Raw genomic sequence first — 22,645 nt, forward strand, 5'->3', positions numbered from 1 at the left:
GGGTGGCTGCCTTCGTTCCACTGAATGGAAGAACTTTCTACATTTAGAGGTAAAAAGAAATGAGTTACCTGGTCTCGAGCATCCTGTCGCTTAAAGTAGTCAAAGAGAAATATGCAACTTTGACAGGGAAGTGGAGGAAGAAACTCCTTCACACAGTTAGAGGTGAGAGCTTATACACTGAGCTCACGGAGGGGTGGGTGTTGTATTCATAACCCAGCTCAACACACACTCCACAGTCAACAGATGCCTGATAAACAGAGACAGGAGAAAAGGACAGGGAAAAAGACAGTACTTCTTAAGTCTCTCCATCTCTGTGATTCTAATTACTAATTTCTTTCCATAGTTGTTACTATTATTATTATTATTATTATTTTGAGACAGAGTTTCGCTCTTGTTGCCCAGGCTGGAGTGCAATGGTGTGATCTCGGTTCACTACAACCTCCGCCTCCCGGGTTCAAGCAATTCTCCTGCCTCAGCCTCCCGAGTAGCTGGGATTACAGGCACCTGCCACCACGCCCGGCTAATGTTGTATTTTTAGTAGAGATGGGGTTTCTCCATGTCGGTAAGGCTGGTCTCAAACTCCCGACCTCAGGTGATCCACCCCTCTTGGCTTCCCAAAGTGCTGGGATTACAGGAGTGAGCCACGGCACCTGGCCCTCTTATAGATATTATTTTATTCAAAAGTAAAAATAGAGCCCAAACTACTTTTGCAAAATTTAGGCTAAAAGATAAAATATGTGGTATATCCTAATTTAGGGTTACTTAGTTTCTCTGTTTTCAAAACAAAGTCAAAAGAGATTCTAATCAAGTCCTGAGAACTGACTACATCCTTCACTTGTACCCTTGTGTTCTGACTTCTCTTAAAAGCAGTTACAGGGTCACTGTGGAACTTCCTATACAATTACCTGTCTACAACCTTTTAAAAAAATTAACAAATACAGCTAATATCAGTGTGTAACAACACTGGAGATGTCAGACTGTCCAACAACCACAGAGAAAGTAACTTTGTGATTCACTTTTTATAGGTCATCCTAATCCAGCACACAGGGGAAAAACTCTAATTCCCACAGATTTTCAATAAGAATAAACAAAACACAAAGGAAGCACATTAATGAGAAATCAAAATCCCCCTCTTTGAAACCCAACTTACAATGTCCCTCAGATTACCTCAGAGTCACCATTCAGGGGAATGGCTCCAGCCAAAGCTGACCAGAAAATAACCTTCACATCTTCTTTTTCAAAGTACGTGGCCCAGGCACTCCGCTGCTCAGCAGTCAGCAAGTCTGCCTTGTTGATCAGAATGACGTTCTCCTTACTGGCATCTATTTCTTTCACATAACATTCCTAAGCAAGACAAAGAGATTTAGAAAGACCTCTTCAAACAAGTAAAAAATGAGGCTAATTATATTAAAGATCCCAATACAAGTTTTTACTGCCCTCTGTTTTAAATCATTTCCTAATTTAAACATTTTTAATCATGACACATTATACTAATCCTTTCAGTAAACTTTGAAAAGAAGTTCCACCATTAATATTTTTGTTATGCACCAGTGGGTTTAAAAATAATCTGGGCCAGGCATGGGGGCTCACGCCTGTAATTCCAACACTTTGGGAAGTGGAGGAGGGAGGATTGCTTGAGCCCGGGAGTTCGAGACCAGCCTGGGCAATATGACAAGATCTTGTCTCTACAAAAAATTAGATATATATAAGATAGTAATAAATAAATAAATAAATAATATGTATTACAGTTCTCAAAAAGAAATATGAATACCTCACATATTATACAATGTTTTGTTAACTAACCCAAAGCTATATATATTACATTATTTCATGGGATTCTCACACGTTAGTTATTAGCCCCTGTGGTGTTTCATAAACTTAGTTCACTTGTAAAATACCACAGGGAGTCATAACTAAAGTGTGAGAAGACAGAACTTTATGGGATGAATTAAAAAGTGAAGTGACTGACAATATGCTAAAATAAATAAAATGCTATTTCAACTGGTGTTTCCTGAAAAATGGGAAACCGGCAAATGCCTTAAGTGGCTTCTAAACTAAAAGCTAGAAAGCTCATTTAAGTGTCTGTGCCTTCCTGCAGATGGAAACAATTGTTTGAGAAAACTACCTGTCTCAACAGTGGCATTCTGCAAGCTCCTGACCTCGGAAGGAGGGAAGGCCTCATTAAACGAAGGCAGAGAGGGCAGAATGTTTGCCTACAGTCATTGCTGAGTGATGCGGTCCTCTCACTGCTGCTCAAAGGACTGATGTTTGAATTTTGTCAAACTTGACTTACCAAATCCTCACATCTAAACAGGAGTGGGTTTCGAGCATCTACTATCTGGACCACAATATCACTGAAAAACAAACACGAGATAGACCAATCACTGTGAAGTGAAAGGGATTTTCCTAACCACATAATAATGGCCAGAGTAGCAAACCCTGGCAATATATTAAGCACTGGACATATATTAACTTTTTAAGGTATCATTATTCCTGGTTTATATATGAGTGACTTAAGGCTCAGGGCAGTTAAGTAACTTGCCCAAGGCCACCAGCTAGTAACGCAGCCAGAATGGGAACCCAGGCAGCCTGGACCAGAGGTGATGCTCTTAATCATAACGTGCTATTGCTCTCATACAGCCTAGAGGGGTTCGGATGATGTTTCATTGCTAAGACATCCACCATACTTCCATTAAACTCTCCTGGTGAGATAAAAGAGTATTCCAAACACTTCACTCTAAGGCGAAGTCTACTAAATATTCAATCCCCAATCTGCCCTCATGTTAAGGCCTCAAAAGAAAACTAGTAAATCACTTGTTGACAGCTGCCACTATTGAACCTAGTATCTTATTTAAACCCAGGAATAACAAGGAAGAAAGCATATTTTTGGCAAACAATCATCCACCAATTCCAACAATGTGTTTAAATGGCAAAAAGACAAAACGGGAAGGTATGAACTTAGGTTGCCCGGCTGAAGCAGGAATGGCAAGTCCAACTTCTTCCATCACATATAAGAAGGTACAGCAATAAGACAACTTTCTGCAGCTGGTGGCAAGCCCCTCAAATCCCTCACAAATATAGTGGGGACTACAGGTGTCCAGCACTGCAAGGAGAAAAAAAAATTCCCTTTTATGGGAGGCTTCTCCCTTCCTTCAGCCTCTGAGCTAGATGTTACAAAGGCCCACCGTGACTGCCGCTGGAAGGAAATAAGCTACAGAGGCATGACTACCTCACGGCAGAGTCTCCCCAAAATCCTAAATCTGTTAACCAGCCTTTTCTGAGGCAACTTTGCAAATATGCTAAATTCCAAGGAATTTAGGTTACCATTTAGGACATTCTTTTGACAATTAAAAGTGCGTTTTCTTTTAGGATAGTTAAAATGTCAGCATAATCCTGTGACACAAAGAAACTCACAGACTTGCTAATTTTGGACAAATTGTTTTTTAACTTCTCTAGTTAAGCTGGTTCTAGTATTTCCTTCTTTAAGGCAATAATGCACTTTCAAACTGGGTATTTAATAGTAAATGAAAAAATGATTACAAAAAAATGAACAAAGCCTAATCAACTAAAACCACAATGTCTACAAACATTATGTCCACATACCGAACATGTAGGAAGAACCATCAGTTTAGAAACACCAGTAAGAAAAGACACTTCAAGACAGCTGCTTCATGTGCTGAGTGAGGATGCAGAGCAAAGTGCCAGCCATGTAGCAGGAAGGGTCTACACAGCACAATGGAAGTGCCTTATCTTACTGGAAGACAGTGTTCTGCCCTCAGTGCCTCTGCAGTTTCCTGCATTTCAATGACATGTTATACATCTAATCTTTTCTGATAACTACTATTAGAATTAAAGAGGCAGATGGTTTAGCCAGCCTGTTACCAAACAGGAGACATCTGCTGTGGAGAAGACATCAATAAATATTTCCCATTCAAAGATGTAGCGGCAGTCATTTTTAAATAAATATTTCTGTGTAACTCAGATCCACTTTCATATAACTATATTCCTTGAGCTAGAAAACATATTCTCTTATTTAACAAAAGGAGAAATATCACATGACAAAAATAAGAGAGCAAATAATACTGTAATCCAAGCTGAAGCCAGAAGTTTCAACATGTACAGGCTCACTTGGGAAATTATTAGGGACATAAACAGTGTAAGAGGGGCTTCCTGTTAAACTGAACACAGATGGTTACCTCTGCTCCCTCTCAAAACCTACAAAAACAAAGGCTGAAACCCATTAGGATAAAGAGAAAGAACAACAGCAACCAAATGTCAAACCAACAAGAAGCAAACCTGTTCATGCCCCTGACACCCAAGAAAGCCCAGGATTAGAAGCATCAGCTCTCTCTCTCAAGGGCAAGAACGAGGCCCGCGCCTGTAATCCGTCTGAACAGTGAGCTCGTAGGTTGGCTACCCTGTTCCATTCAGCAAGGCAACTGCAACCCACCACACAGCCCCCATTCCCCACCCCAATAGCAGAAGGCTAGGGTTTATTATGGAGAAAATGAACTTGAGAAGTTCCAGGACTGGGAGCTTAGGCACAGGGAAAATGGGAAAGAGTTGCCATAGTGCAAAAAGGAGAATTCAGCGTAAGCCTATGAAGATACTGAACTGTGAAGATGCCCAGCACCCTTGTATTATACCACCTCCTGCCCCTTTCCTGGCAGGAGATCATTCTTCTTTTTAAAAACTGACTGGCACTGGGCACAGTGACTCATGCCTGTAACCCCAGCACTTTGGGAGGCTGAAGCGGGTGGATCACCTGAGGTCAGGAGTTCGAGACCAGCCTGGCCAACATGGAGAAACCCCGTCTCTACTAAAAATACAAAATTAGCCAGGCATGGTGGTGTGTGCCTGTAATCCCAACTACTCGGGAGGCTGAGGCAGGAGAATCGCTTGAACCCGGGAGGTGGAAGCTGCAGTGAGCTGAGATCATGCCATTGCACTCCAGCCTGGGTAACAAGAGCGAAAGTCCGTCTCAAAAAACAAAACAAAACGAAACCACACACACACAGAACTGACTGGCTCTGGGGAAAAGACCTATAGATCTTAACATCTTGGGGTATTCCAAAAAAATAAAACTGACCCCTGCCCAGGCACCCTACAGTGAAGCTCACCAGTTGGCAAATTTCACCTAAACAGGTAGGCTTGTCAACCGGCTTTGTAATGCTTTGTTCTTAAAGACAGATAAACACCACTAGACACCTGAGGAAGGCCTCTTCCATAAAAGTCAGAAACCAGGAGAAAAAAAAGGAACAAAGAGGAAAGATAGATAATATAGGAAGTAGGACAAAATCTGAAAACAAAACAAAAACTGTAATTAAGTGTGAAGATGGAGGGTGCAGCCCTCAAGGTCCGGGCTGCAGTACTTCCGCGCTTGTTACCATTTCTCTTCCGAAATTAGAAAACGGGCATTCTCAGGAGTACACAGCCTCAACTACCAAGGAGGCACCAAAGAAGAGGCTACTCTGCTCCACAGCAGTTCCCCAGTTCCCCGGGAGAATGACTATGGGCCTTCTGAAGCCCTCCTCAAGCCTGAGTAAAAGGAGCCTACATGGACCCATAATCAGCAGAAAGCCTTTCCCTTCCTCCGCCTTAGAGATTTGCCTTGCTTCTCTGACCTCCCCACATCCCAGCCCAAGAGCCCTTTCTGTACCCACAGAGAGCAGAGGATGGGGGCATTCAAGTGACTTTAATTGTCATCACCCTAATAAGAAATGTAAGTGACTTTTACAAGTTCAGTCCAAGTACTGTTTTCTTTTTTTTGGAGACAGAGTCTTGCTCTGTCACCCAGGCTGGAGTGCAGTGGTGCGATCTCGGCTCACTGCAACCTCCACCTCCTGGGTTCAAGTGATTCTCCTGCCTCAGCTTCCCAAGTAGTAACCAAGCCTGGCTAATTTTTGTATTTTTAGTAGGGACGGGGTTTCACCATGTTGCTCAGGCTGGTATCGAACTCCTGACTTGAAGTGATCCACCCGCCTCGACCTCCTAAAGTGCAGGGATTACAGGCATGAGCCACCGCGCTGGGCCGCTTTCTTAATAACAATGCTAAATGTGATAATATTCTTTTCTGAGAATCTCAATTAAAGCATTCTGTTTCCTAGTGTTCTCACTTAGGTTCACTTTATAGATTTCAAAGGAAAAAAAAAAAACCAGCCTGAAGGGTCCTTGTTGAAAAACATCATTTCAAATATAAGGTTCATTTATGGCATCCTTGAAAGTAATTCAGAAACTCTTTGAGGAAAACAAAAACCTTTTAACTACACCAAAGAGGTGAGATTAGAGATAGGTGATTCATCAACTTCTAACAATCAGGAATTCTCCTTAGCGTTACATGAAAAAGAATAAAAATCTCCCATTCTCAGTTTGTCAAAATCATTCTCTTCTTTTCAGAGCCCAGTTAAAAAAAATAAAAACCACCCCATGATTTCCTCAATACTTATCAACTGCTCCTTCCTCTGCTATGATTCAGCCCACTGCCTTTCTATCTGCAGTAAAGCAGGAATCACACTGCCCTCTGTATTTTACTACGTATTAAGTTCTCTGAGTGCCAGAATTGCATTTCATTCATCTGCGTGTCCCTGGTGCCTGGTGCTTTGCTTAGCATTTAGCTGAACATGGTGTAACTTAGCTGACAGGAGCTGTGACATTCGCCTCTCCCCATAACATAGATGCTCTTCGCAGGCAGGAACTTAACTCTTTTTCATATCCATATTTTCCACATTACCAGTAGAAACTAAATATACATTTGCTAAAATATCTATATAGGTGCTTCAGAATTCATCTTACAGAAAATGTTCATTATTCTCACACACTTGTCACCATATTCATCTAACAACAAAAAAACTATACAAAATATATGGTAGTATCATACTGTGTTTTTATAATAATTCTCAGTAACCCTCTGCATAGCTTAATTCCCCATACCCTGAGCCTATAAGCCTATATCAACATTCAAATTGAATATAACTTCACTACAATGTCTTTATTACACAAAAGAAAATGATAATTCACCTTCTCTCAATGACTCTCCAGAGCTGGCGCCAAAAGTCCAAATTTCGTTCAAATGGAGTCAATATCAGCTTCTGTTCCTCTTCTAGCCTAGTTTTTGAATGAGAAGTTTATATATTTGCCAGATTATAATAGACAATTTTTAGCAGGGTAAATGCTCAAATTCATTACATTAAAAATAAGTACTGTGCACAAATATCCAGAGTCAAATTATTTTATATATTTCCTGCTGAGACACCATACAAATACTATTTATTTAGACAATACTCCACCAAATTCAAATTTTATCCTGAAGCTATTTATGCCCTCGAAGTTTACCTATCACGCAAAGTCATTTCTTTCCCACACTCTTACTGGAAAAATGTGCAGGAGAACAGCGATCAACTCCAGGATGCCCAATGGCCAAAGAAGGGAATGAAAGGAAAAGGCCGGAACTGAGCAGAGTAACCGACTCATGATCTCTGTGCAAGGATGCATATGCACCTAGCAATCTTGTTTTTGTATACAGCTATTTGCACTTGTTAGCAGAATGCTACCATTTCCTTTTTAAAAGAATCAAAACTTCAGAACGCAAATGGCTGTGTAAGCACGCCAAATGTCTGAACTCAGGATTTCAAGGTAAGTCTTCATAGAGTCTATAATACTCACCGGACAAGCTGACGCCTCCATTCTAGAAAGTTATCTTTCTCTGCTTGTTTGAGTTCTTCCGGGGTAGTATTTTGGTTCCAGTTTGGTCTGAAACAATCATAGAAGGAAAAAAATTCCTCATGTAAGTAACCAAAATAAAATAGGGAATTTGGATCTACTAATGGCAGCTGAGAAAAAGAAGCAATTTAAAAAATGAATACTCAGCAGCCTCTTATGTTTTGTGGCATTCTAAATTCTTCTTCAACTCACCTCCTCGGTATACACAAGAACTGTTTGTTTTCTTCGTGGAGCTTCTTAATTCTCTGCCTCTCCTCGAAAGACAGTAGTCCAGTTCTAGCCTCAGCAGGCACAAACTTAATATTAAGTTTCTCTGTTCAAATAAAGAAAAGTACTATTACTTAAGAGGCAATATAGATACAGAGTGTTTGGTCATACTGATAAACTTAGAAAACTAAAAATGAGAGCCTAAGAGAACTTAAGATTTCTTGATTTAGATTCTTCTAGCCTTGGGTAAATTATTATTCCCAAATGAAGTTTGATACCAAATAACTATCCAGAGTTACTACATTCTTTTTGACTGCCACACAGTATTTCATACTGTGTCTATATCACATTTTCCCTGCTATTGAACATTCAGTTTCCAAGTTTTCATTATTAAAATACAGCATCATCTGGTAGCTTGTTAAAAATGTAAATGCTGCAGCTCTAACCCCCACTCACTGAATAGATGCTCTAGAGTCTAGAGGATAGGGCCAGGAATCTGTATGAAAGAGTTCTCTGGGCAATTCTGCTGCTCTGGGGTAGACACTGAGAAGTAGAGGTGCTGGCTCCTAGGATATGCAACTGTAAACTTGCTTTCTTTTTTTTCTTTCTTTTTTTTTTGAGACAGGGTCTCACTCTGTCACCCAGGCTAGAGTGAAGTGGCACAGTCTCGGTTCACTGCAACCTCAAACAATTCTCCCAACTCAGCTTCCTGAGTAGCTGGGACTACAGGCCCGCACCACCACGCCCAGCTAATTTTTGTATTTTTAGTAGAGACGGGGTTTTGCCATGTTGGCCAGGCTGGTCTCGAACTACTGACCTCAGGTGATCCGCCCGCCTCGGCCTCCCAAAGTGCTGGGGTTACAGGCATGAGCCACCGTGCCTGGCCTGCAACTGTAAACTTCTAACAGATACTGCCAAAACAAATCTTTCCAACTTCCCTCTCTACTGTCTCACCCCATAACCTAAGAACATACTACCATTAACCCTGATCCTTCTCACACACACCCTTACACTTCTCTTTCCCTGCCATAGTCAGCTATCTCAGGAGAATACAACTTGGTCATTCCTTGACTTCCTCACCTCCCACTTCCTGTTTCTCTAGATGCCAGCTGTGGCTCTATCACTCCACTAAAACTGTTCTGGCAGAGATTACTAATGACTTTAAGAAGAAAATAGCAGCTGGGTGCGGTGGCTCACGTCTGTAATCCCAGCACTTTGGGAGGGCAAGGTGGGCAGATCACAAGGTCAGGAGTTCGAGACCAGCCTGGCCTACGTGGTGAAACCCCGTCTCTAGTAAAAACACAAAAATTAGCCGGGGGTGGTGGCGCATGCCTGTAATTCCAGTCCTCAGGAGGCTGAGGCAGGAGAACCGCTTGAACCCAGGAGGCAGAGGTTGCAGTGAGCTGAGATTACACCACTGCACCACACTCCAGCCTGGGCGAGAAGAGAGAGACTCCGTCTCAAAAAAAAAAAAAAAAAAAAAAAAAAAAAAAAAAATATATATATATATATATATATGTATAGATACATAGATAGATAGCTTTACTAAGATATGATTCACATACTATACAATCCACCCACTAAAGCATACAATTCAATAATTTTCAGTATATTCACAGAGTTGTGCAGCCATCGCCACAATCCATTTTAGAATATTTTCATCACCCCAAAAAGAAAGCTTTACCCATTAGCAGTCACTGTCCATCCCCAGGTACCTGGTGGAAATCATCTACTTTCTGTAGATTTGCCTGTTTAGGACTTTTTGGTGTTTCCACTTTTTGGTGATTACGAATAAAGCTGCTATGAATACACTTGCACATATTTTTGTGTAGACATGTTTTCATTTCTTTTGGGCATATACCCAGGAGTGGGACTGCTGGATCAGATGGTAATTCCATGTTTTACCTTTTGAGGAACTGCCAAAATTTTTTTATAAAACAGCTACACCATTTTATACTCCCACAGCAATGTATGATGTTATAATTTCTCTACATCCTCACCAACATTTGTTATAGTCTCTTTTATTTTAGCTATCCTAGTGGGTGAAGTGGTATTCCACTGTGAAACCCAGGAGTTTATTTTTGTCCCTCCACTCTTTTTCACTTACACTACCCTCTCCATCAAGTCTGGTTTACTCTAGCTCCTTAAGTGTTCTTGTTCCTCTTATTTTCTCACTTCTTCTACTACCTCTATTTCAGTTCTGGCCTGTTTATTTTGCTAGACTAAAGTGATACGGTCTCCTAACTCATCCTGCTTCCTTAAAATTCATCAATGATCTTTTAAAAAATGAAATATCGTGTACCCATTACACATACCTGCACTCCCATGTTCCCTGCAGTGCTATTCACAATAGCCAAGATATGGAACCAACCTCAATGTCCATCAACGTAAGAATGGATAAAGAAAACGTGGTATATGTACGTATACAATGGAATACTATTCAGCATTACGAAAGAGGGAAATGTTGACACTTGTGACAATATCAATGAACCACTCTGCTATGAGAAATAACCCAGGCACAGAAAGACAAATACGACATGATCTCACTTATATGTGGAATAAAGCCGAGCTCATAGAAGCAGAGAGAAAATGGTGGTTACCAGAGATTAGGGAGTGGGGGAAATAGGAGGATATTGGTCAAACGGTAAAGTTTTACTGAGGCAGGATGAATAAGTTCTGGAGGTCTAATGTACAGCCTGGTGTCCACAGTTAATAATAACACATTTACTAGTTAATAATATGAAATTTGCTAAGACAGTATATATCTTGTTCTCACCACACACACAAAAAAACAATGTGAGGTGATGGATACGTTAATTACTTGATTTTAGTAATCATTTCACAATATACACACAGAACCAAACATCACACTATATACTGTAACTATATACAATTTTTAGTTGCCAATTGTATAGCTCATTAAGGCTGGAATCCACACATCCCCCCAAAAAACACTAAACAATGAAATCTGAAATCATGTTGCACACTTGCTTAAAGCCCTGTAAAGCCTCCCTTAAACATTTGTTCTCTCCAGAATCTGGCCCTTGCCCACCTCCTCAGCACCTGTGCTCATCACATCCCGCCCCCTGCACCAGCAAAGCCAAACTTCTAGCCATTTTCCGAACAAAGTTGGCTGCTGCTTCACATCTTGGCTCGAGTCCTCTGCCTGTCTGTGTAAAAGGTCTTATCTCTTCTGTCCTTCTAACATCTACTCATTGTTCAAGACTCAGGCCGGGCGCGGTGGCTCACACCTGTAATCCCAGCACTTTGGGAGGCCGAGGTGGGCGGATCACGAGGTCAGGAGATCGAGAACATCCTGGCCAACATGGTGAAACCCCGTCTCTACTAGAAATACAAAAATCAGCCAGGCGTGGCGGCACGTGCCTGTAGTCCTAGCTACTTGGGAGGCTGAGGCAGGTGAATTGCTTGAACCCAGGAGGCGGAGCTGCAGTGAGCTGATATCGCGCCACTGCACTTCAGCCTGGGTGACAGAGCGAGACTCCATCTCAAAACAAAAAACAAACAAAAAAACCTCAGCCCCAGACGGAAATGCGACAGCGTCACATGCACTCAGCAATAAACAACTTACCAGCTACAAACTCTGTTCCTGCAAGTTCTGCAGTAGCAAGGAAGTCATCAAGGGAGCTCTGTTCAGTCACTGACTGAAGATTGAGACGACCCCAGTCATAGCCATCATTGAGTTCACTTGTGTGCAACTATGAAAAAACACAGGGTGATAAATACAGCTGCTCTCTTCTGCTCTTGGCATCCAATAAGCTCTAAAATTCCTTGCAACTAGTCTATGGTCTTGAGGGTGGTTGTAGTCCCTTTAGAATCAATACTACTCATAGTTAATGTTTAAAGGAACATGTTCTTACCTCACAATAGGCAGTTCCCTTTCACCATTTCATTAATTTTCAAAATCTTTTGAGGTGAATTTTATTGTATTTCCATTTTACTTATGATGAAACTAAGGCTTCAACAGATAAAATAACTTGCCTATAGTCGAAAACTAAATGGCACAGGTAGAACTTGAACCCAGATTGTCTGACTCTGCTAGTCAAAATCAGTCAAAACTTTATTTAATATAGTCCCACAATAAGAAATACATTTTACAGAGTGACCCAAAGGTGTATATACATATGATGATACAAGCATTCAAGTACCATTCAGTACAGTAAAATGGCAATAGAAGAATACTGAAACCACACCCTATTACATGCAACATTCTGATATTTCTCTATCTTGCTGGGGAAAAAATAAAAACAAAACAAAAAAGCTAGCTGCAGACCACTAAATTGATTTCCAGACACAACCCAGAGTTTGATAATCATCACCCTGAGCTATGTACTTAGTATAGATACAAATTAAAAAAAAATTGCCAGGTTGGTGGTTTGTGCCTGTAACCCCAGCTCCTCAAGAGGCTAAGGCAGGAGGATTGCTTGAGGCCAGGAGTTTGAGATCAGCTTGGGCAACATAGCAAGACCCTGTCTCTCCAAAACAAACAAACAAACAAAACCAAACAACCAGGCCTGATGGTGTGCACCTGTAATGCCAGCTACTCAAGAGACTGAGGCAGGGGGATCATTCGTGCCCAGAAGTTTGAGACTGTAGTGAATTGGTGAGTTATGATCACACCACTGGCACTCTAGCCTGGGTGACAGAGTGTGACCCTGTCTCTAAAAATGAATGACTGAATGATGAATGAATAAATAACTATTAAGGGCCAAAAGTTTAAGTGGGCATAGAATCAGCAAAAATAAGGAATTAGGATCCAATTCTTTACCATTCATGTTCAATCTTCCCACAATTTCCTAAAAGGCTTCATTAACAACGAGTTGCTTCAAAGCTAATAAAACTTACCAGTAATCTAATGTCCAGAGTAACTCTGACCTGATGAATACTGATAAACACCCTATGCTGTTTACTCTGCAGGCTATATGGATGAGTCAGCTGGTGTGACAGTGGCACACGGTTACTTAGCTCCAGGGACATATTTAACTAAATTTAGCACACGATCTTAGCACTCAATATGTTCTCATTCATTCCTGGGGGAATGAATGGTGAAAATGACGACCAGAATGATGAACACAAGCCAAATCACTTCATTCATTTTTTTAAAGATCCTTCTATAACCTAGTAAAATATGAGGTCCTGTCACACCTAAAAAATGAATGATTTATCTTTGAGCTAAACCACTAGGGGGTGCTTCGCAAGGGTGAAGCAAGGATCTGAATTATTTTTTATTTCTAGCAGTAACCAACCGCTTCTGGAGGATCCATTCTTTGAACAAATCAATACAAAAATACGTTTTGTCTTTTTCCTGCTCTGGAAGTTCCAAGCACTTCAGTGGCTTCTAGGGCAAAACCCAAACGTACTCAAGACCTAGCATTGAAGACTCTTCAGATTCTCACTCCACGCCTCATCACCACACTAACTCCTCTTTCAAGCTTCTCCTACCTTTGTGTTCTGGGCCTTGCCAGGAGGAGGGCCTGCTACTCGGCTTGGCAGAAACTCCAACTCATCCTTCAAAACCCGGCTGACGCGTCCCTCCTGCAAAACTTATCTGACTTTTGACCCCGAATTTTGCAGCACTCAGGCTAGACAGAAAAGATAAGAAAGATGACATGGTCTGTCTTACCCAGGAGTCACTGTGACGATGGCTTCGGCTCCGCTGAGTCTGATGGCGCATAAGGGCCCGTCCCAGCGACCCACCGGCCGCGGCTCTCCTCCGGCCCATGGCAACACGACCGCTAGACGAAGCTTCCCCGCTCGGCGCGTGCAGTTTCCGGGATTCACCGTTCGATCCCCGGAAGTGACGACAAGCGAGCCCAAGTAGTTCAGGCTCAAACTTGAGAGGGGAAAGCAGAATGACTTGTTCTAAAGTGCTCTCTTTACGTCTCGATCTTACCAGTATTATAGAATATAAGTGAAAAAATGGTTCTGGGAACTTTTCTATAGATTTCCTGGCGAATGTCTCGAGTTTGGATAAATGACTGAGTTAAAAGAATGGTCCATTCTTAATTTGTGCGTCGGTCTTTAAGGTCCGGCGAGAAACTAGAGTACTTCGGAAACATGGCGGTTCTTATTCGCGGCACTAGCTCCGCCTCCCGCTGCTTCCGTCAGGAGGACGCGGAGACTCGGAGGAAGAGTGTTTCGGTGGCGCTGGGAAGGGGGCGTTTTCCAGCGCTGGTTTTCAGCCGGCGTCCCAAGGTGCGTTCTCTCCGAGGTCCAGCACAGCAACTAACTTTTTGTTTATCTAGCCGACCCCAGCTGCGAACTGGGGAGAAAAGTCTTCGCCTGGATGTGAATTTGGAATGAGAGGCTGAATAGTATTTCCAGAGCTTGGCAAGGTTGTAAGAAAAGCCAACAGGAAGTGACTTACGTTTTATTTCAAAGAAAAAAAATGTTTAAACGGTTCTAGTTACAATTTCATTACCCTTTTTAAAAATAATTAAAATGAAAGTGAAAACAGTGAGCCAGCTCCACTCCTAGAGGCCTGGACTTTTGTTCCTTACTTGAATGTTTGATTTCCCTATAATGAGAATAATAGAAAGTCAGCTTAGAGTGGCTGGTGAACTACATTCTCATTGATCCACAGAACCATCTCTTTGTTTTGATGCTTGGAGAGAGGAAGCAGCTTGAGCAAGTCGTAGATTGAGTGCGTACAGTGTCAGGAATAAACCCAAGTCTTGTCACTAGCCTGTACACCCCTGGGGAGAGTGGGGAATGAGGGTTGTTAACATGTATTATTTATTTATTTTTATCTTTTGAGACAGAGTCTCGCTGTCCCCCAGGCTGGAGTGCAATGGCGTGATCTCGGCTCACTGTAACCTCTGCTTCCCGGGTTCAAGTGATTCTCCTGCCTCAGCTTCCCGAGTAGCGGGAATTACAGGCATGTGCCACCGCACCCAGCTAATATTTGTATTTTTAGTAGAGACAGGGTTTGGCCATTGTGGCCACGCTGGTCTCGAACTCCTGACCTCAGGTAATCGCCCGCCTCGGCCTCCCAAAGTGCTAGGATTATAGGATTACAGGTGTGAGCCACTGCGCCTGGCCAAACATGTATTTTTAAATCATAGGATCAAGGTAATGCATACATTACCTAGCATAGCTTGATTTAGCCATTCCACAATGTACACATATATCAAAACATTATGCGGTACAACATAAGTAATAAACAATTTTTAGTTGTCAATTAAAACAACACCCAAAAAGAAAGAAAAGAAATCATAGGATCAAGAATCCATTTAACCCAGGGCTTTTCACACTTTAATGTGCATATAAATCCCCTGGGAATCTTGTTAACATGCAGATTGTGATTCATAAGGTCTGGGGTGAGGCCTGTGGCTCTAACAAGCTTCCAGGTGATACCCATACTACTGGTCCCTGGGTCACACTTTGAGTAGCAAGCGTAGTCCACTCTTTTCTGGTGCAACTGAAGACACAGAAGTGGACTGGCTAAAGGTCAGTCATAGCAAGTTAGCATCAGGTGAAACTGGGTCCAGACTCCCACCCATTCTGAATTCCCTGCCAGGCCTTCTGTGTGCTACACCTTACCCCTCTTACTGAATTGAAGTGAGTTTTGGGAAATGCCCAAGGGACTGCTGACAAGCTGTGAAGTAATTGGCAATGCTTTGAGAAGGCAGTGCTCACAGATGAGCAAAGGAATGCATCAGAACATCATTTCTCCCATTTCCCAATTTAGAAACAGTGTATCTTTAAAATCCTACACATAATCTCCAGAAGTAAGGTATGAAGAAGACCCACGAAATAGAATTAGCAGACAGCTCCTGGCATTCTCTCCAGAGCTAAGTGGTTAAAGGTCAAACTAACTCATGAAGTAAGATTTCACATTTTAATAATAATACTAGGAGGTGAGATAAAGAAACTCACCATCTCATTCCTAGAGCTCAACCAGGAACTTGGGACTTCATCTAGTTTCTTTTTCCAGATTTTGTCACCTCTGGAGAAAATAAACACTTTGGTTTTCCATTGTTACTTTTCTAAGGGCTTAAAAAATCTTGACCGAATAAGACCAAGCACAGTGGCTCACGCCTGAAATCCCAGCACTTTGAGAGGCTGAGGCGGGTGGGTCACTTGAGGTCAGGAGTTTGACACCAGCCTGGCCAACATGGTGAAACCCCGTCTCTACTAAAAATACAAAAATTAGCCCGGTGTGGTGGCACGCATCTGTAATCCCAGCTACTCGGGAGGCTGAGGCAGAATTGTTTGAACCTGGGAGACGCAGGTTGAGTGTAGTGGAGCGCCACTGCACTCCAGCCTAGGCAACAAGAGTGAAACTTCGTCTCAAAAAGAAAAAAAAAAAAAAAACTTGACCAAATAAACCAAAGTGATAGTCAGGAGTGGTGAGGAGTCAAAAGGTCATAAAGATTTAATTAGCAGCAACTACTCCTAGCTGACAAGAAAAGGATAGATAATTCTAATATTTCTCCCAAGACGTTACGAAAATGTACCAATGACAGACAACTGAGTCTCAGTCTTCTCATCTGGTTAATGAGGCTAATAACAATTCCTGCCCTGAAGAGGTAACAAATGAGATAATGTTGCAAGGTCATTGCCTAGTAATTTGTGGGGGTACCATCTGGCACAGCTGAACACATTTTCTTTCCCCAAAAACATAGCAATGAAGGTGAAAGCCCAGCTGGATAATTGTGCAGTGAGAAGGACAAGGAGGAAGGGAATTGAGGGTGTTGATAAGACCAGATCATGGGACCCAGATGAAAAGGAAGGAGGTAAGATTGTGGGGGAGTGATGATGGTGGGGATGGAGGGTGGAGCAAGGTGCTGGCTGCTGCCCAAGTGAGGGGGTTGCAAAGATGAATCAGTCCAGGTCCCTGCCCTCCAACTGCAGAAGCCATTTCACCCACACACTTCAGGAACAACACTACCTAGCCGAACCCCTGTCACTGCTTTCTCACGCCAGCGGAAACTCTCACCCACCAGGCTTGTGACTGGAAGATGGGTCAGATCCTCCCGATTCCCCACATAGCTGAACACTTCCGTTAAAGCCAGGATTCTCTGAAAAGCTGGCTCCTGGAGGAGGCTGCATTGATTTGGGGATTGGAAGCCTGGAACCCAGCTTCTGAATAGTGACACAGGGAGTGTTCCCTATTCATGGGGTTGCATAATGCTTGATTTCTACTGCGTCTCAACAAATGTAGTTACAAGCTCTGAAACCCACACCCAGCAACAAACTTTGGAGTTGCTTTCAGCTCTCCAAGTCCACACTGTTGTGCCTCTGGGCTCCACATCTGTCTGAGGAAGGAGAAGAAAGAGAGGGTTGGTTTCTGTTGTTTTTCCTGTCATACTTTGGCCAAAAATGAGTTGGTGGCAGAAAAGTTGCTCCAAGGCGAGCTTGCAGTCTGGTCTCTCCTTCTTTCCCATACGATACACCACCTCCTTCTACAAGATCATTAAAACAGTTTGCATAAGGCTGAGAGTTGTGAAAATAGACATCTGGCAGCCTCTGTAGAGCGTAATTCAATCAGTAGGGAAACTCCCTATGATTATCTGCCATTCTCAGTTTATCCCTATTGAAAATGGGTGGATTCTCACATGAGTTTCATAATTCAGCGGATTTTTAAAAATCTTTTTAATTGACATATAATAATTGTATGTATGAGGTGGTTTCAATACATGTATACATTGTGTAATAATCAAATCCGAGTATTCAGCATATCCATCACCTCAGTTATCATTTCTTTGTGGTAAGAACATTCAAAATCCTCTCTTCTAGTTATTTTGAAATATACAACACAATATTGTCCACCGTAGTCACGCTACTGTCAGCATTTATTGGTGGTTATTACAGTGATTAATTTGAGTCCCTGCGCTCAAACATTGATTTCTTGCCTGTGCAAGGAAATGTGTAGAAGACCTCTTGCTTTGGTGACACAGGCCACCAGATCCTATGTATTTGAACCCATGAACTTTTTCTCAACTCGTGTCATGTATGGAATATCTCGTGTCTGTTATTCAGAGCTGACTTTGCCATTACTTTTTCCCTCTTGACAGTCAAGTGAAAAAGGGTATTGTTATGTTGCTGCACTTGTAGCTGTAGAAGTTGAGTCTCAATAGGGTTAAGTTAAGCAAAGTAAAATAAAGGAGGCTAGAAGTAGAATTAATTATCACCAACTCTAAAATCTGTACATGGAAAGTCCTAGGTTTCTCCCATTCATTCATTCACTCATTCATTCATTCATTCACTCATTCATTCACTCATTCACTCACTCACTCATTCATTCATTCATCACAGGACTCTGAGGATTCAGCACTGGACAAACTCCCTGCCCTGAAGAGCTTACGCTTTAGTGGTGATCAGCCTAATAGAGAGACTCAGCCAGGGTTAAAGAGCTCAAGTCAGGGAGCCATGAACTACACCACCAGGTAGACCTTACTCCATTAAGAGGGCTTCTAACCACCAGGATTTTATGTTTTGTCTCTGAAAGTGATCCATCTCCTTAATTCCCCATAGTAAATATACTAATATATATATGCATGTAAACCTGGATGGTGATGGAATGCAAAACTATGTTGTATGAGGAAAAGGTGATGGAAATGAGACTAGCCTACGGAGGGAGACTCCGGGGGTATGTGCGAACCATTTCCATTTATGTGGAGGACTGTCACAGGAAAAGGAGGAAAGACTGTTCTGAGAAGACGCAAGGCAAGAACAACCAGAACAAATGGGTAGAAATCACAGGGTTATAATTTTAGGTTCAATTTGTTGGAAACTTCTTACAATCAGAGGGGCTCAAAGACATATTGGACAGCTTAGTAAGGTAGTGAGCTCCCTGCCACCAGAGGTATTCAAGCAAAAGCCAGATAATCAGGTGTCAGATGTTCTAAGTCAGGTTCAAGCCTCAAAGTGGGTGTTGGAATAAAGAACTGCTAAGGTACTTAACAGATTCCTGACCCTGGTAGGTTCTCTTCCTCTTTATGCTATCCCTTGCCTCATCCCAGTATTTGAAATAGCAAGGGAACAGTGATGGTCTCAGAAATGGTGCCTAGGTTGGCAAAAGAAGGGTGGTGCCTTCACCATGTAACATGAGAAAAAGAGTACATCTTGCCTTCATTGTCATGAGATAGTTGAGGGTACCGCGAACCACCATTTAGCAAATTCAGCCATCATTAGTCACAGATACTACTAACACAAATGGAAATGTTAAAAATAATCAGTTTGAATGAAAGATCCATGGTTTCTGCTTTAAAGTTAATCATGCAGGGGTAATGATTTTTCCTCCTTCCATCTTCAGAGGGGACAAACCCATCTTGACTGGTCCCTGCCTTTGGTGGCACTGAGGAGAAGGCTCGCTTGTAAGGCTCACGGTTTCATCACTCTTGGCTTCCTTCTGGTCCCCTTGCATTTCGGCCTGGATCTCCAAGGCCTATGTTCCTTGTGTTTGGGTCAGGCCAGAGCCTGACTCCTGATGCAGGTTGTCCATCAGGACAGCTACCTTCTGCATGGGCCATTTTCTTCCTCTGGACCGCTCTCTCCTGCCTCTGTCTACGGGCAATCTGCCCATCCTTCCATGCTTAGCATGAAGTCCACTTCCTTCCTAAAGAGGGCCCTGGTCTTGGCACTGTTTCACTACAAGTTATTTCTCCTGCAATGGGAAATGGGCTACCAGACTCTCAGAGGCCCAAGTGCGAACCTCGTCCAAGGTTCCAAGCAAGCAGCCCATGAAAGGAGAGGCTCCAAGGCAAGGGGCATGGTGAGAACACTTCTGGGGGCTTTGGTCACAGGGTGACCTCCAGAGTTCATAGACCTCTGACTTGTCTATTGGTTCTCTCTCACTCCTGCAATTTCCTGTCATGGGCTCTGTGTTGATCTTTTGTCTTATTTATTTATTTATTTATTTTCAGCTAGCTTTGTTGGAAACATGGCTTCTGTTTTGAGTTAATGGTGTCCCTTAAAATGACATGATCAGGCCTGGTGGCTCATGCCTGTATGTAGTCCCAGCATTTTGGGAGGCTGAGGTGGGAGGATCACTTGAGCCCAGGAGTTTGAGACCAGCCTGGGCAACATAGTGAGACTCCATTTCTACAAAAAAGTAAAAAAAAAAAAAAAAAATTAGCTGGGTGTGGTGGTGTGTGCCTGTGTTCCCAGCTACTCAGGAGACTGAGGTGGGAGGATCACTTGAGCCCAGGAGGTCGAGGTTGTGGTGAGCTATGATAGTGCCACTGCACTCCAGCCTGGGCAACAGAGCGAGGCCTAACCCCTAGTACTTGTGGATGTGCTTTGATTTGGAAAAGGTCTTTTTTTTTGAGATTGAGGTTTCACTATGTTGTGCAGGCTTGGTCTCAAACTCCTGGGCTCAAATGACCCTTCTGCCTGGGCCTCCTGAATATTGGGATTACAGGCATGAGCCTGTACCAGGTTTGGAAAAGGGTGTTTGCAGATGTAATCAAGTGAAGATGAACTCATACTGGATTAGATGGGCCCTAATCCAGTAAGTACTGTTTTAGAAAGAGAAACATTTGGCTGCATATGCAGAAGACAAAGAAGGCGAGGCCAGAGGCAGAGACTGGAGCAATATGTCTAAAAACCAAGGAACGCCAAGGATGACAGGCAGCCATCAGAAGCAAGATGCAAGGAAGGATCCTGCCTTCTCCCAACCTCCAAAATTGTGAGGATACATTGTTGTTGCTTTCAGCCACCTCATTTATGGTAATCTGTTATGGCAGCTGCAGGAAATACCTACAGCTTTCTTGTGATCTCAGAAATGAATGAGGATTTGCTCAGCTCCCCAATAGGCAGAGAAGGGCAGCAGCGTGCTCCGGGACCCTCGGTGAATCAGGGCTGGAGGGCGGGGGTCTGGATTCCTTCTTGGCCAATCTTGTGTACCTGAGCCTTGGCTCTGATCATGGCATGTCCCTGCTGTAGCGCCTCCAGTGACTCACCACAGCTTATGAGACACCTCCGCCTGCCATTCAGGTCCATCAGGAGTCAGGCCCTGGCCTGACCCAAACACAAAGAACATAGGCTTTGGAGATCTTGAGCAAGTTTCTTAACTCCTCCAAGCTGTGGTCCTTTCCCCCGGAAAAATGAAGATACTAGCACAGACCTGACAACACTCTTAGGAGCATGAAATGTTTGGACGGATCTGACTCAGCACAGTGTCTGACATGCGGTAGGGGCTCAGTGCTTTTGCATTGCCTCCTTTTGCCCAGTTGTTGGATGTTCAACACTGACTACCTTCTGCATGGGCCATTTTCTTCCTCTGGACCGCTGTCTCCTGCCTCTGTCGACAGCAATCTGCCCATCCTTCCATGCTTAGCATGAAGTCCACTTCCTTCCTAAAGAGGGCCCTGGTCTGGGCACTGTTTCACTACAAGTTATTTCTCCTGCAATGGGAAATGGGCTACCAGACTCTCAGAGACCCAAGTGTGATCTCGACCACAACAGAGACCCATCTCACTGGTGGAGTCCTGTGACGGTCATGCTTGACTCTTAACGTCTTTGGGGGCAGTGAGAGCCATTAGCAAAGTGCACTTTTCATTAAGGGGCCCAGCGAGTGGCCACTCAGTCAAGTCACAGGAAGAAGTATGTTTGGCTTTCTGCTCCTGTTCAGGTCATCAAATGAACCTGCGAGCCCCCAAGCAGCTCTTCCTAGAGAGGGAGCAAATGAAGGATGTGGGTTCAACGTGTGTGTGTGTGTGTGTGTGTGTGTGTGTGTGTGTGTGTGTGTGTGTGTGTGTGTGTGTGTGTGTGTGTGTGTTTAGAAGCTTTTGGTTTTATGTTTAGCCACAGGAAAGGGCCCTGGATTGAGATTCAGGCCACATGGGTCCTCATATTGGTGTGGCCACTAAATTACTGTATGGCCATGCACCTGCGCTGTCAGGGCCTCAGTTTCCTCATTTGTAAAGCTAGGGGAGGTTGACTAGATTATCTCGAAGGGCCTTCCAGACAACGCTCTTCCAGTTCTGACAGTCTGTGCTCGTGACAGTCCCATGACTTTAAAACTAAACACATAGTTAATGTTCGTTCTAGAAACACTTGCCATACATTAATTTGGTGGCTGGCATTGTGCTAGAAGTTGGGGATACAAAGAGTGAATAAAATACAGTCACCAGCCATAAGGAGCCCATAGTCTACTGGGGGAGACAGAGAGTTAAAGACGATATTATAGGCCGGGCACGGTGGCTCGCGCCTGTAATCCCAGCATGTTGGGAGGCCGAGGTGGGAAGATCACAAGGTCAGGAGTTCGAGACCAGCCTGGCCAACATGGTGAAACCTCATCTCTACTTAAAAAAATACAAAAATTAGCCAGATGTGCTTTTGCGTGCCTGTAATCCCAGCTACTCAGGAGGCTGAGGCAGGAGAATCACTTGAACCTAGGAGGCAGAGGTTGCAGTGGGCCGAGATTGTGCCGTTGCACTCCAGCCTGAGCAACAGAGACTCCATCTCAAAAAAAAAAAAAAAAAAAATTAGCCGGGCATGGTGGTGGGTGCCTGTAATCCCAGCTACTCAAGAGGCTGAGGCAGGAGAATCACTTGAACCTGGCAGGCAGAGATTGCAGTAAGCCAAGATCACGCACTCCAGCCTGGGCAACACAGCAAGACTTAAAAAAAGACAATATTATAACGGCAAGTGCAGAGGTAAGGATACACACAAGGGCATGGGGAGAGGCGATGAGTAGGCCTAGGCGGTTTACCTGGAGAAAATGGTATCCAAGATGGCTCTGTAAGAATGA

At 43.2% G+C, this 22,645-nt stretch overlaps 1 protein-coding gene across 1 annotated transcript in view; it reads right to left on the reverse strand.

Moving 5' to 3' along the window:
* Positions 1-16,232, reverse strand: part of LSG1 (large 60S subunit nuclear export GTPase 1) — a 33,053-nt gene extending 16,821 nt beyond the window's left edge. The window contains exons 1-7 of the mRNA XM_024244460.3: positions 13,568-16,232; positions 11,516-11,642; positions 7,912-8,032; positions 7,663-7,749; positions 7,018-7,104; positions 2,294-2,354; positions 1,168-1,344 (exon numbers count right to left, since the gene is read on the reverse strand). Of these exons, the coding sequence (XP_024100228.1) occupies positions 1,168-1,344; positions 2,294-2,354; positions 7,018-7,104; positions 7,663-7,749; positions 7,912-8,032; positions 11,516-11,642; positions 13,568-13,666 (759 nt within the window). The 5' untranslated portion in view covers positions 13,667-16,232. The remainder of the gene's footprint in view (positions 1-1,167; positions 1,345-2,293; positions 2,355-7,017; positions 7,105-7,662; positions 7,750-7,911; positions 8,033-11,515; positions 11,643-13,567) is intronic.
* Positions 16,233-22,645: the final 6,413 nt, after the last annotated feature.

This window comes from Pongo abelii, chromosome 2 (assembly GCF_028885655.2).
Source record: "Pongo abelii isolate AG06213 chromosome 2, NHGRI_mPonAbe1-v2.0_pri, whole genome shotgun sequence".
NCBI lineage: Eukaryota > Metazoa > Chordata > Mammalia > Primates > Hominidae > Pongo > Pongo abelii.